Source organism: Puma concolor, chromosome B1, assembly GCF_028749965.1.
Source record: "Puma concolor isolate L17-30 chromosome B1, mPumCon1.1.hap2, whole genome shotgun sequence".
In the NCBI taxonomy this organism is placed as follows: Eukaryota; Metazoa; Chordata; class Mammalia; order Carnivora; family Felidae; genus Puma; species Puma concolor.
Window position 1 is genome coordinate 59,386,537 of NC_141670.1, and position 16,096 is coordinate 59,402,632.

At 35.4% G+C, this 16,096-nt stretch overlaps 1 protein-coding gene across 4 annotated transcripts in view; it reads right to left on the reverse strand.

The window, feature by feature from the left end:
* Nucleotides 1-16,096, reverse strand: part of CLCN3 (Cl-/H+ antiporter 3) — a 97,010-nt gene that overhangs the window by 47,070 nt on the left and 33,844 nt on the right. Inside the window, exon 1 of one of the 4 annotated variants that reach the window (XM_086703875.1) lies at nt 9,714-10,009. The exons of 2 other annotated variants lie outside the window; for them this stretch is intronic. In XM_086703875.1, coding sequence (XP_086560001.1) covers nt 9,714-9,792 — 79 coding nt within the window. In that variant the 5' untranslated portion in view covers nt 9,793-10,009. Of the gene's footprint in view, nt 1-9,713; nt 10,010-16,096 lie in introns of those variants that run through there. One more of the 4 variants, XM_025921475.2, reaches the window with a different exon arrangement.

Sequence of the window (16,096 nt, forward strand, 5' to 3'; positions counted from 1 at the left end):
ATATACTGCTTGCATTTACTTGCCTGTGAAGACTGTAGTAGGGGTGCACCAGAATACCTTTTGAAAACACTAATCAAGGTTCCTTACCCAACACTATTTCCTTGTCGTCTCCACATATTTTTCTTCTACCAACTCAGCGAGACATTTGGAAAAGAATGAAAAAGAAAAGAAATACACAACAGGGAAAGAAATACACAGGAAAAGAAATACACAACAGGGCTTAGAAAACAAGAGTCACTACTGTGGCTTCTCAGTTTCAAATTTAGGCTTTTAAAATCCAGAGAAAAAGAAAAAATTTTAAAGTATCTTTGAGTTATGATAGGTTTCTGGGTTTCTAAAGGCTTAGAGTTTCTGCAATAAGACATGGACTGAGAAAAGAATACATGAAGAACCAATCCTACATGACGACAGAGGTTTGCTGGGGAAGCAAGGAGAGGAAGTCGAGTAAACAAGAGTTGTAATAGTTAAACTGGCCACTTTCTTAACCTTTTAACATTTTCCTATAAAGAAAAAATATAGATGACATCATACTAGCCACACTTAGTTATAAGCTCTTTATTACTTACCATACTTACCAAAAACTATCTCATATCATTAAATGCATATGCACATCATTTTTAATATACTTCAAATTACTACACTTGTGACATAGTGTAATTTAAACCTCCAGGTTAGTTTGCATTACAAACAGAACATACAGTAAACATGTGAGCCTAATCAGTCATCCTCTTTCCCAATTAATTTTTAAATTTTTAACTTTTTTCTTGTTCTTAACATTTTTCCCTAGCTGCATGCCCAGATATTCAAATCAATGACCAGCTGTGTCTCCAAACTTAAAATAACCACATTAACCAGTAGCTGTCCTCAGATTAGGATTATTATTTGTATAATGGTCCCTTATTGACCTGGAAACCCCTTTCCTTTCTTTCTGTAACAGAACCCAATTATTTTTAGGAAACTTCTATTCCTCATTGCATGCAGTCTTGGTAACAGCATCAGTCAAGGTGTCTTCCCCTCCCTAGATCTAAGTTAGACTAATCAACTCTATCTCCTGGAAATGTAAATCTTGAGCAGAGTGCTACAAAAACATTGGGAGTCTATTAATTTCAATGACTTAACTTCAGAAGGATATAGGATAGTTCCTGCTACTTGTATTGTAACAAAGTATAATCTGAAAGTGGTAGCTCCCAAATTTAAGAAAAAAATTGGAAAACTTTTCTGGAGGTCTGGCTACCAGATACCAATGATTACCCTTCTACTACATAATGGCTGAAAAACAACAGCAAAATGACTGGAGAAAAGACTGCCTGCTTTTCAGAGTGACCCAGTAGAGAAATTCCATGACCTTTATGCACTGTGACTTTAATGCACTTGTAGATCAGAAAGACCTACAGTCATAGTCCAGCTCCGTCACCTATTAGCTATATAACCCTGCACAACTTGCTTACTAACCTCTTAGAGGTGGGTTTTTTTCACCCACTTTTAGGGTATTATGTGTAAACTGGAGATAAATCATGTAAAATATCTAATAATATATCTGACAAACAAAAAATCAATAAACATGAGCTATTGTTTCTGCTCAAATGTTCTGGCATTTAAAACTCCATCATGCTGCATTATATTACTCATTTGTATTACTCATGTGGCAATATTCTTAACCCAAAGATCGACAAAATGACAAAGAAGGGGGGAAAATGTCTTACAAACTTCAACAATAAGCTCTTCTACAATTATATACTGGGCAAAAATCCTGTAGATTTAATAGGTAACTTAATTCACCATGCCCAGCTGGTATGGACACAGAAACAAATTTCTAAAATCAATCTATGGTCAATAACCAATCTTTCCATGAAATGGGCATTTTGTTATTCAAATACACCAACAATATTTCATGGGTCAACACTAAACTTCTCAGTAAACAGGAAAGATTCTCCAATCAATAAACTGTTAACTGGGTTGCAGTTTTCTTGCAAAAATAACTTTACTGATAAGAAGTTCCTTGCCTTGTTTATTTTTTCCCCAGATGCAGAACTTTTTAAAATCCATACATCCCTCTGTATATACCCCATTAGCAGTCCCTCTCCAATCTTTTCTACCCCTAAGCCCCTAGCAACCACTAATATACTTTCTGTCTACATGGATTTGCCTATTTGGCATTTCATATAAATGGAATCGTACAATATGTAGTCTTTTGTACTTGGGTTCTTTCATTTAGCATAATGTTTTCAAGGTTCATCCATGTTGCAGCATGTATCTGTACTTCATTGCTTATTATTAGTATTGCATCGTATGGATATACCTCATTTTATTTATCCATTAATCCACTGATGGACCTTTAGATTGTTTCTTCCTTTTGGTTATTATGAAACATGCTTCTATAAACAGTTATATAAAAAAAATTCATACATACCTATGTAAACAAAAATTCATTTACTAATATCTGAAATCTAAGTAAAAAAGTTACTAGTCTTTTTTTCAATAAATGATGCTAGGACAACTGGCTATCCACATACAAAAGAATAATAAAGCTGGACCTGTTCCCTCACACCATATATAAAAATTAACTCAAAACAGATCATAGGCCTAAATGTAAGAGCTAAAACTATAAAACTCTTAAAAGAAAACATAGAAGTAAATGCTTGTAACCTTGGGTTAGGCAATCAGTGGCTTTGCAAATAAAACACCCAAGCCCAAGTGACAGAAGAAGTAACAAATAAACTAGACTACATCAGAATTTTAAAAAATCCTTCCCACCTAGAAGTGAGACGCTGTTATATATCTGGTATCTAACAACAACAAAACAATATTTACATTGTTCTTGGCACATTGGACATTGTTCTTGGCACTTTACACATATTAGCTCATTTAATCCTCACAACAACCCCATGAAATAGGTAATACTCCATTTCATAAATTAAAAAAACAAAACAGAAAGTTAAAGGATATACCTAAGGTCAAACACATACTAAGTAGTTAACAGGGATTCAAATTTAAGCAGTTTGATTCCAAAGGCATTTCTTACCACTATGTAACACTGCCTAAAAATAATTGTATGGTTAGTTTGACTGCATATGTATAAGATAATGTGGACACACTTCTGAGGAGGTTAAGGACTCTTAGGTAGTGCCTTCTCCCAAAACACTTATGCACGTTGCACTTTGCTTTCAGACAATACAATCCTACCCTTCACCATTTTTATCCCTCTTTGTCTCTGGTTACAGACAACTTGTCCTGTATTACTTAAAATGCTGAAATGAAAAACTGTTGCAATAGCAATCATGGGCACTTCTCTGCTACCACCACTCATGTCCCTATGCTTTAGCAGGGGTCTACGACAATAACACCTCCCATTCTCATTGTCAGGTTGCTCCAGATTCGTTTTAAGGCCTTAGGAAGCCTACCTTTACCCCAGGGAGAGCTAACTGCCTCTCCCGGTATATACTTAGAAACTGGTCTTCAAACTTTTTTGACTGTGGCCCACAGCAAGAAACATCTCTCACTGACATAGTGAGAAGTGTTCCCAAGTAAAACCAAAGTTTAGTATACTTACTTTGTGGAAAACAAATACAATCATACTTTACTTTCTATTTTCCTTTTCTTTTACTGGTCACAACGCAGTTGATTTCATGACCACATATTAAAATGTGCAATTTGACAAACACTGAACTAAAATACAGACGTTAATAAAATTACACCTGAAACTGAGCTTAATAGTAAATTTCAGTCACACATGGTCAGCAGCCTAAGTCTCTTCTCTCAAAGGGGAATAGCCAAATAATAGTTTTGGATGAAAAAGTAGGCATATATTTATTTACTAAGACTATCATTATCTCTAGAGTCAATCTCAAAGATGTGGGAGCTGTCATCCCTGGCATTTATAGTCATAATGCAGACTACTGTCCTATCATACAAACAAAACATACACACTTTTTATTAATTATGAAAGAAGGCAGCAGAAATCCAAAATTCTACATATTCTGACTATCCAATTTCTTCTGTATATTAAGTACAGGAAGTCTAGTCTTCATTGTGCTTTTTTTTTCCTTCCCTCTGTGACCCTACTGATAAGAAATGGTCATCCTGGTGAGGGAGGGGAAAGTAAATGTAAGTTGATAGTGGAAGTTCCAGAATGTTAGCAGACTCCCACATGAAAGATTAAAAAGGTAATGGCAAGCAAGCACAGTACTAAGTTCTTAGTAGTTGGTCAATTAAATGCCTGCTAGATAAATGAATAAAGTATATACTCTTGATATTTGTTCTGCCATCCACGGTCATATTTATTTGTGATCTATTTAAACTACAAAGATTTGGTAATTAAAACCAAATTCTAGGGGTGCCTGGGTGACTTAGTCGGTTAGGCATCCAACTTCGGCTCAGGTCATGATCTCGCGGTCAGTGAGTTCGAGCCCGTGTCGGGCTCTGTGCTGACAGCTCAGAGCCTGGAGCCTGTTTTGGATTCTGTGTCTCCCTCTCTCTCTCTGATCCTCCCCCGTTCATGCTCTGTCTCTCTCTGTCTCAAAAATAAATAAATATTAAAAAAAAAATTAAAAAAAAATTCTAAAGCTGAACAGAGTAAGCAGCAATGCTGAATCCATTACCCAATTCACTGTTTCCTCCTCTGTTCCATTGCCATCCCAAAGTAAAAAGTCACATCCTTACGTAGAGATGATAAAGTGGATATTAAGACAAATGTATAATTGGAAACAAATTCCATGTTCATTTATTATCTATGAATGTAAGATAATTTGTACATTACATAAATAAAAAGATTTAGGAAATCTGCTTTCTTAAATGGCAAGACGAGTAAACAGAAAATTAATCTTTTTGATTTAATTAAGGTTGTAATGGACTACAAAAACTTACAAATTAAACATGTTTATTTAAAAAAATTTTTTTAATATAACTTAAACCACCAGTCTCCTGTGGCTTTGTGTAGGCACAAAGCAGAGACCTCAATGCCAGGAAAATAGCCAAAATTATAACCTAATCTATGTGGCAGGAGATCTGCTCACATTTTGAAATCTTGACACACAAAGCATTTCTGACTTAATGACAAGCCATGAGACATTAAAGTGTCAGTTATTTTTAGAAAACAGAGCTAAAGATAGTAATATGAACCAGATTTTATTGAAGGTTTTAAATTCAGATACTGTAAGCAAAATAAATTTAAAGATTAGGCTTTGTTTTGGGGCACCTGGGTGGCTCAGCTGGTTAAGCGTCTGACTCTTGATTCTGGCTTACGTCATGATCTCCTGGTTCGGGGAGTTCAAGAGTTTGAGCCGAGGAAAGTGCTTGGCATTCTCTCTCCCCTTCTCTCTCTGCCCCTCCCCCGCTCCCCTGCTCGGGTGCTCACTCTCAAAATAAATAAATAGACTTTAAAAGAAAAAAAAAAGATAGGCTTTGTTTTTATACTGTTGTTTTAGAATACAAAGAGTTTCTGACATCAAATAAAGAATATTTGTTCTTTTAATTTACACTTATTAGATGAATTAATTTGTAGGAAGAGATTTAATTTTCTAGTTGGCTAAAAGAAGTAATGGAAGTATAATAAGGATCTGGATCCTAAAATCATTTTACAAAGAGCCCCAGGGCAGTAAAAATACCATCTAACACCTGGAATTCCAAATAATGTGTAAAAACAGCTAACTAATGATACGTTTTAGAGGAAATAAAAATGATCAAACTCATATATCATAATAGTATATATAAAAGTAACAAAAAGCCTTACTCAAATACATTTCTGAGCTAATGAATATCAAGAAATAATTTCAGGTAGAAACTAAGACCCCCCCCAATTTTTATTTTAGGCCCCACTCTTTGAGCTTTAAGATTATTATTAGTCTGGCATTCAAGCTCTCCGAGGCTCTGGCACTCTTCTGCCTAGCTATACTACCCCCTTTACTGACCCGCTGATAAAACAAAACTTATCAGGGAACAACATACTAGGCAATTTACACCCATTAGAGCATTTATTCATTCTATCCTCTCTACTAGGAATGTTGTATCAAATTCTCATGGGTACCTGAAAACTTGGCCTACTTTGATAGCACTTGTCAAAACAGACTGATCTCTTCCTCCCCTAAAATCCCACAAACCATGTACTTTATACCATTCACTAGAAATGCATTAATTTCCTTGGGGTTTCTTTCTTTGTTTTTAAACTTGGGAAGTTTTCTTATGACCATGCCAGGCTCCAAATGGCAAGTATTACAGGGATATACATAGTGAGAAGCAATATTTCCTCAAATTTGAGAGTACGAACCAAATTATCTGGATTGAATCCTGACTTCTCTTTCTTATTTCTTTACCTCAGTCTTGTCAACAGGAAAATGGGGATTATAACAGTACCCGAGTGACAAGTCTGTGATGAGGATTAAAGAATTTGTTACATGTGAATGAACTGATATACCTAAAGCACCTACAAAAGTATCTGGCAAATAGCAAATTCTATACTAAGTATTAGCTATTATTAATATTACTATTACTACCACCATCATTCTCCACAGCACCTGGTAGTGCTATATATATATACACAAGAACTCAATAAATAATTGAATGAAACAATTAATATTCAAATAAGTTTTAAAGGTCCCTCATAGAGTAAATGGAGGCTCAAGGCCGGAAAGATAAAATCCAGAAGAAAGGCCTGGTAGATTTCAGAGAAGAATTCAACTCACCAAACTACTTAGACTTCATGAACAAATTAAGAAAAAGTCAAAGTATTGGGGTGCCTGGGGGGCTCAGACAGTGAAGCAACCGAAAGGCTCAGGTCATGATCTCACAGTTCATGAGTTTGAGCCCCCCCCCCACCCCACCCCGACGGGCTCTGTGCTGACAGCTGGGAGCCTGCTTTTGATTTTCTCTCTCTCTCTCTCTGCCCCTCCCCTCTTGTACCCTCTCACCCCCCCTCTCAAAAATAAATATTTTTAAAAAAGAAAAAGAAAAGGTCAAAGTATTGAAAAACTAACAATTCAAATGAACCAAGTTTTTTATTTTTTTTCCTGATAAAAATAGAAGAGACATTTTATGAAAAAACTTGATAGTTTCTGTATGGGAAATTTTCTGTATAGGAAATTTATCTTAAAAATGGCTATTTCTAAAATGCCATCTTAATTTCTAATCTATCAACAATATGTTAATTCTATGTTTAATCTACTTACATTTCTAGTCTCTATATTAACAACTTAAGTAGGAAGCTTCATCAGTTACCATCTCACCTTGAAAAGTAGAACTGAATTTTATTTACTCCACAAAGGTAATCCCTAACTCTAGCACTCAGAGATTCAGTTACAGATTCATGTTTACTTTATTAATATCCTTCACAATGTTATACTTTGATTATCTGCTTCTTCATTCTTTATCAGCCTAAAGAGATATTTCTTTTTTTTATTTAAAAAAAAATTTTTTTAACGTTATATTTATTTTTGAGACAGAGAGAGACAGAGCATGAACAGGGGAGGGGCAGAGAGAGAGAGAGAGAGAGACACAGAATCAGAAGCAGGCTCCAGGCTCTGAGCCATCAGCCCGGAGCCCGACGCGGGGCTCGAACTCACGGACCACGAGATCGTGACCTGAGCTGAAGTCGGACGCTTAACCGACTGAGCCACCCAGGCGCCCCAAGAGATATTTCTAGTCATCGTAATTTTGTCTTCACAGGAAAGCTACTTCAGTTTTCTTCATTTATGCTAGCTGCCTCTTTCTACGTCTCCAGTTCCTTTGTGTTGACCCATGGCTACAATAGGTCATAAATTATAGGAAAACAAATAACCTCTTATCCATAAATATCAGGATGCCACAGTATGGTCAAGTGAGCCTAATAACTGACTGAACAATGTTACTTTCAAACAACACTGGCTTATTAGAGCAAGTCTCATCAAGGGATAAGGAACCTATCTGTGCTGACAAGAGGGTGCCTGATTTAGACCTTAAGCAAGATTCCTAAAAGACTATATATGAAAATAGAAGAGAAACAAAAAGCTTATGTTTTTAGCAATAACCACATCAATAACCATGCTTTACTCTCACATAAGCTTTGGCTAATTTCTTATTATTTGCATATCTCATACAGAGATGAAGTCCATCATAAGTTCAGTCAAAGACTGTCAAGCTTAACACTGGGAATTTAGATTTCCCAAGCCCAGGTTTTCTGGTTTATCAACATCAGCAAACAGATGTTGTAATAGCTCAGAGAAAACACAGTTTGTCTTGTTTTACAGTTTAATTACTGATTAGCAAATACCGTGACATTTGAACAGTCACCATTCATTCACATTGCTTCCTGTTTAAAGAAATCCTTACCAGAAGAGGGATGACAAAAACATAAGAAAAAGGAGAGTTTATGAACACATTAAAAATTGGGGGGGGGGGGGAACTTCTGGGTGGTAGGATTGAGAAATTTTTATTTTCTTTTTTATGCTTTCAGATATTCCCCCCCAAATTAAAATATGTATACATATATATGTATACAATTTTATGGAAAACAACTTTGTAAGAGAAAGTATACCATATGTTAACATGATCTTCATATAGTTTTTCTCAAAATCTAAAAAGTTAGCTTTTACTAACAGAATACTACAATATATTCAATGTTACAACTGTTCAGAGCCTAAAATAGTGTCTAGTTGACACAATACAACCAATAAATATTTGTTGAATATCTTAACATTTTCTAATCCTAATGGAACTTCTTACTAAAAAAAAGAAAGTATTACCAGAATACAAACTGTATTTTAACTAAAACAGGTGAAATAAGCTCAGGAAAATCATAACTTCCTTATTTGCTTCATAAATAAAAGTTTGGGTTAACCCATAATGAGCTTATAATATCTCATACAGTAGTAATTCCAATTAATGTGGCTCATAAACGAAATCATCTAGCTAAGAGATTTTTCTTAAGGTTCAATTCTTTTCTAGAACAACTACTACCAACCAGTCTAATTTTAGAATAGTTTAAGAAAAAATTTAAACGACAGTTTCATTAACATGTAATCAGTTTTACAAAGACGCAGGCATGAATGCTGGGTGCTTTTCTGGTTTTTATAAACTAGTGACTATTATATTTTCTGATGTGTAACAATACCCTAAATGTTTTTATAATATCAATTTTTATAAAATACCCGTAGGAGACAATGCAGTTAATGTTAATCAGCTGGAATATATATTAAATGAAAAATATTAATATATAAAAATTTGTTCATCTTTATTGCCATCTTAAGGTGTTCTAAAATGCAGAGAGAGCTTTTACTATAAATTTACTTTGTTGTGGCAAAATCTACATGGTAACTGGCAGCAGCTGAAACATACAGGTGCACAGGCACACACTCGATTTCTCTGTGTAAATTAAAGGAAACACATAAGTTTTCCAAAGGGAAGAAAAACATTACTTTTTAGGTGCTAACATGACTCCAGTTAGCTATAAAAGCGGATTAATGCATTTTCGCAGTTAAATAGAGAGAGGATTTTCACACAGAAGATGGAGTCGGAGTCCCAGTCCGATGTGCTCTGAAGCAGTACTAATCTGCACAGAGAAAACAATCAGGGACGACTACAGAGCCATTCAGAAGGCTGCATTTGCTCCTTACTAACATTCCAGGGCAACTAAACAACACACTACAATATATAAAGGACATTCCAAAACCTGTTTAAACTACAGAACCACCCAGCCACATGCAAAACATACCAACAGAGGATTCACAGCAAGGGGATGGTATTACCTCTTTTATGTAATTCCCTCAAGGGAATACAGTCTCCTCCCCCGTCATAAGGCAAATAGGGATCGGAAGAAGCATCCATGATTAGAATTTTTATAAAGAAGAAGAAAAAGAAAAAGAAAAGCTCGCTAGCTTAAGAAAACACTGGCATTTTTTCCACCCCTGCACCAGCGGGCGAGGGAGATGCCATATTTGATGAGGGTTAGAACTGTATGTAGTTCGACTCGCTGAAGCAACTGGGTTCTTCCACAGTGGATGATGTCATCAAAGGGAAATTATTGCAGCCTGGTTGCTAGTGGCTACAATCTAGCAAGGCTTAGAGGCGGAACAGCCTTCTTAATCAGGTCCTGCTACGTATGATGATGACTAAGCTCCAAGTGTAACAGACAAAACTGGTTTGAGAATTTTAAAGCTCTCACCATGCAGCTTCTAGAACATCAGTGGCAACTATAGTAAAACAATAGAAACATTATTTCATTTTCATTTTAAAATAAATATAAGGGAAACCAAATATTTAATACAGAGATGTGAAAGGGAAATACTGGATGTAGACAATGCCTCTTTTCAATTCTAATGTAGAAAAATGAGAGAAACACACTAGTAAGATTGCAATACTTTATAATATAAATGTACTAATTTTTATGTACATACCAAAGCCCTCAAGAGACTTTGTTTTAAAAGTCTATTCTTAATTATCTAAACTGTACTACAGACCTCTATTGTGGATTAAAAATTTAGTAACTGAACAGCTGAAGTGTTTTATCTCACTAATCCCCTCCAGCAGCCTCTTGTTTCCTTCCTTCAAGGAACTAGCTAATAAGACATTCTAGCTTTTGAGTAGAAAACATACTAAATAACTTAGCTATTATTTGTGGAAACTATGCAAAAAGATTTACTAGATAGGAATTTTTCTTTCTTCCTACTTTTCCTACCTCACAAAGATTTGTGCTTCAAAAAAAGGCTTTTAGTAAAATGTGTCTCCAAAATGTATTCCAATTGTCTCTTTGCTAAAAATTTTCATGGAATTCAGAAATAAAGTAACTCTTCGTTTCAAACTGTCATTCCAAAATAAAAAAGCTGATGCTCGTTTAATATGAGTTTACATTTTTACAGCTCTCTCTGAGGTGATTCCTCTAGACTAAGAGATTCTCCTGAAGTAGCTATGTTGCTGCAGTGCCACTAAATAAACATGTGCTGTCGATGAGAACAATTCCACACGACGAAGAGGGTCTGTAAAATTTATTTTCCTAAGTATTGAATGAGCCAACCTTTAAGGTCCACTCCTAGTCAAGACATTTATATGAGAAATGGGTTTAGAGAAAGAAAGGAATGATTCAGATGGCAGTAAAGAGAAGGGACTAATTCTATTTGTCCAGTACATTAAGTTATTCAAGATCCTTTTTAAAATTAGGTTAAAGTTTTATATTTCAAAAAGTGTGAACCTCAGAAAGCTAGCTCTTCTTATAAAAGCTTACCTGAGATTTAGGAAAAAGGAATATGGGAAAGGCATATAGTCTAGAATAAAGACTACACTAGGAATATCTATCTAATTCTGATTACAACTATTAACATTTATCATAAGACTGTGGGTCTTTTTTTGTTTTGTGTATTTTTCAAATTCTCCTAGATTTTTTTTTAAGCAAGGAAAGCTTTGACAAAGAGCTGACTTTACTAAATTAACCAATGTAAGTTTCTTCCTCCGTGGTCTTTTGGTATGTATATTCTACTGTTATAAGACTTTAAAAATATATATATATGCTATACAGCATTTATGAATAACTTAGTTTTTATGATATTCTTCTACACCTTTCAGAGAAAATGAAAATTTATCTGTAAGTTTTCCTGGTATTTGTAGGCACTCTCTTAACTTGTTTTTCCTGATTTACAACTTGGTCTAAAAGGAAAAATGAAAATCATAACTAGCTAGCAATAACTAGAGGAGGAAGAATACCTTCCCTATAAAATATATTGACCATGTTGCATAAGTAAAAGTTTTGTAGCATAAACATAATCTCAACTGTTTTTAAAGAACAAAACTTATGTATATCTAACACATAACTGTATTTGTACAGAGTGAAGTCTAGAATAAGAAATTGTATTTGTATAGCGTTAAGTCTAGAATGAGACACGCCAAACTCTTAGTAATTGTTATTACTGAGGAAGGAAAGAGATAGAAGTGGGGGAGGTTAATGGTACATTTGGCTTTTACTATATATAGTTCCACACGGTTTTACTTTTTAGACAAATACGTTACTTATTACTGAAATTTTTAATTATACTACTTTTGTAATAATAAATCTGAAAGCTGAAAAAATTTTCAAAAGTAATCAAATCTCATGCTTAAGAGATCCATGGCTGCCACTTTTGCTTAAAAGAATGACTACTCAAGCTAAAGTGCTTTTCAACTGTACTTTAGAAAAGGACAAAGTAGATGGGAAGGTGTGGCAAAAGAGGACTTTGACACAGAGTCGGTTATTGTAAGTTTAAGAAACTGAATTACAGTTAGCATGGAGCTCAAGTGGAAAGAGAAGAAAAGACAAATTTAAGAATTCGAAGGCACAACTGGGGGGGGGGGGGGAGTTCCATAAGGGGACAATGCTCCAGATGGAACCTCTGAAGAATAAACACACTAAAATGGTAGCACAAAAATGAACTTAAAAATTCAGAAGGGGAAGATATTTCTACTCCCAAATGCACCCTCAATTCTAACCTCAGCCTTGATGTGGGATTCTAGATAAACCACAACCTCTCTGAGATGTGTAAATCAGGAAGGCAGAATAGATGACTATAGTATTCTAACCACACATATATAACTACATATATATTTGACTATAGTACTACAATGTTCAATCTTTAAGTCCCTTCTAACATATATGATCCAAGAAATCTACAACATTAGATTTATAGTCAGGAAAAATATACTCAGAAAAAAAAAAAGGGAAGTGGGGAGACCTATACAGAATTAAAACAATAGGTGCCTCGGTGGCTCAGCTGGTTGAAAAGCCAACACTTGATTTTGGCTCAGGTCACGATCCCAGGGTTCTGAGATCAAGCCCTGCAGCGGACTCCACGGTGAGTGTGGAACCTGCTTAAAATTCTCTTCGTCTCTCTCCCTCTGCCCCTCTCCTCCCTTGCATGCTTCTCTTTCTCTTTCTCTAAAATTAAAAAAAAAAAAAAAAAAATACAGGTGCATGGGTGGCCCAGTCAGTTGAGCATCCAACTCTTGATTTTGGCTCAGGTCATGGTCTACGGCTTATGAGACTGACCCCATGTAGGGCTCTGCACTGATGGCATGGAGTCTGCTTGGGATTCTCTCTCCTCTCTCTCTGTGGCCCTCCCCTGAACGCTCCCCCCACCTCGAAATAAACAAACATTTTTTTTTTAATAAAATTAAATAATAAAAAAACAAGTATTAAAAGATAAATCAATTTCAAAGTACAAATTTTTATGAAACAACTGAAGAAATGAGAAATAAGCAAGATATGTGATTTTAAGCAACTATATTTTAGATGTAATAATGATGAGGGAGCCAAAGAAGCTGAGGGCAAAGCTCAAGTTAACCACCTTCCCCCCACCCTTCCACCCCGGCCCCAACCCCCAGGTAGGATATATGTGATATTCCTCAGGCACTCCAGGCTGCCCAAGAACAAAGGAAAAGGAAAAATAAATGGTTAACTGATAGAGATTACAGTCAAGCAGGACAGAAGTTTCCATCAATTTGCAACGATTTTAACGATTTACAAGAAAAAAAGGCAATCTCCAGAAGCCTACAGACTCAGTTTCCTGCAGCCCTAACATCACCCTCCCCTCCACGGTGATGTGGGGAACAAAGGCAAGAAGAAAATGTAGATAAAATAAATTCCTTATAACCTGTAGCCCAATGACAAATAGTTGAGATAGGCAGAGTAAAACATTCCTCCAGGAACTTCCTATTGTCCTTATGTTAATGCTTTGCTAGAAGGAAAAATAACTTGAGCTCAACAATAGCAAAGCCTCCAGTGTCTTTAGCATATGAAAATCCTTTTGGGATTTGGGGCCTTTACCAATGCCCCAACTCCCAGATAAATAATCAGTCATTCCTCATAACCCCAGTGCAGCTCTTCCTGCCCAAGGGTCCTGTCCTCATGCTTTAATAACCTCTTTGCACCTAAGACATCTCAAGAATTCTTTCTTGTCCGTCAGCTACAGATCCCCTCAAAACCTCACCAATAATAGCCTATAAAAGAATTCTTATCTTTTAGGGATACATAATGAAATACATTAACTGTGTAATAGTTAAAACAGGTAAAAACAGATTTTATTCAAGACTACTGCAAAAGGGGAAAAGAGATCTCAATACAGAATTTGGCTCAATTCCCAATATAACAAGAAAAAGCGGGAATTCACAACCAAGGAGAAGGGGTGGGGGTTTTCAGTGGATAGAAAAATAATTATTAAGAGGAAACACCTAGGGTAAGAGAGATTCTCACTAAGCAGACCTAACAGGATTCTGGCTGAAGGCAGCCCTGGGTGATAGGACATCACCTGGAAGGTAGTGAGGGATGTGGAACTCCAGGGTGTTGAGGGTACAGGATTCTGACTAAGCCAACTTGACAGGATTACTGCCCAAACTGAGCAATACAAAAACAGACAACATAAGACCAACAGTTGAGACTTGGTTGGGAAGAGAATTCAAATGAGCCTGACTAAAGTTTGATCAGGGTGAGACTCTATCACAGTGTATCTATCTAAAATAATATAAGGTTTCCAATTTATTCCAAAATTATAGAAAGTAGTAAAAAAACAAAATTAGCCATGAATTGACAATTATTTAAGTCTTGAGAACAAAAAGCACATAATCTCTTCCCTGTACCTTTGTATATGTTCTAAATTTTCTATAAGATGCTTTTTAATGAAATGCTTATAAATCACTTATGATGAGATAAACATTAACAAAAAATTACATCCTTGAATCCTCAAACTAAATTATTATCAGAAGTGTCAGATTAACTTTAGTTTATATTCTATTACGTATAGCTGCTATACATTTACATTTGACACACTATTGGCATTCAACTTTAACTTGTATTGTCAATTGTCCTCCCTGAACAAAAATACCAAAGGGGGAAAAAAAGAGAGAGAGAGAGAGATAGCAAAGCTTTCAAGAAAGACAATCAATTCAAGCTATACAGATAGCTGCAAAGTTACTGCAACACAAAAGAAAGAGGACCTGGAAATTCTTCAGAAATGACACACCAGAAAATAAACAAAAAACACAAAATGGTTTTGCAATATTCAACCTCACAAACATAAACGTTTCAGTTCTCAACATGGCTGTCTGATTACTCAAATAATGTATCATAAGATTAAAAACATGAAAACATCATACAATGATCACTTTTTCAAAATCGGAACCAAAAACAGCCAATAATTTTAATGCCTAAGCAATTCCTTTTCAAGAAATGTGTCAAATATTTTCATGCATGTACACAAACTGGTACAAAGACTGAATAAAAGACTACTTTAAGAGTTCTAAGTTTTAGAAATACTGAAATGCAAATATAACAATATTATATTAAGTGTAAATATACTAAAATGCTCCAATTAAAACATAAGCATGGGCCACTTGGGTGGCTCAGTCAGTTAAGCATCTAACTCGATTTTAAACCAGGTCAAGATACCACAGTTCCTGGTTCGAGTCCCCTAGTTGGGCTCCACACCTTACATTGGGAGTGCCTGCTTGGGATCCTCTCTCTCTGCCCCTCCCCAACTCGTGCATGCTCGCTCTCTCTCTCTCTCAAAATAAACTTAAAAAAAAAAAAAGATAAACACTATCTAATTGGATTTTTTAAAGCCAACTATATAATTACGAGAGTATCAGCTAAAACATACCAATGCAGAAAGGCTGAAAGTAAAAGGATTAAAAGAATAGAGCATGTGATCCCTAATCCAAAGAAATCCGGGGAGCTATATTATATCAAAGGACATTTTAAAGAAAATTGGAAATAGAAAGAGGTACTTCAAAGTAAGGTGGTTCAATTCACCAGGAAGATGTAACTTACTAACATGAAATCAAAGTATATAGAGCAAAAATTTACAGAATGACAAGTGGTAGATCAGTCTACAAACACAGTGAAAATTTTTAATACATCACTGTCAAATACCTACAGAAAAAAACAAGGAGAAAAATCAATAGGGAAACTAGAGACTTCAAAGGTAGAGTACCAAATTTTACCTGATGGACGCATAGAGAAAAAACATTAACCAAACACTTCACATTATACACTCTTCTATAACATGGGCGGAACACTGACAAAAATAGACTTTTTACTGGTCCACAATGCAAGCCTCAAAAAATTTCAATACACTGATAAGACACAATGTATATTCTTTGACAACAATGTTCT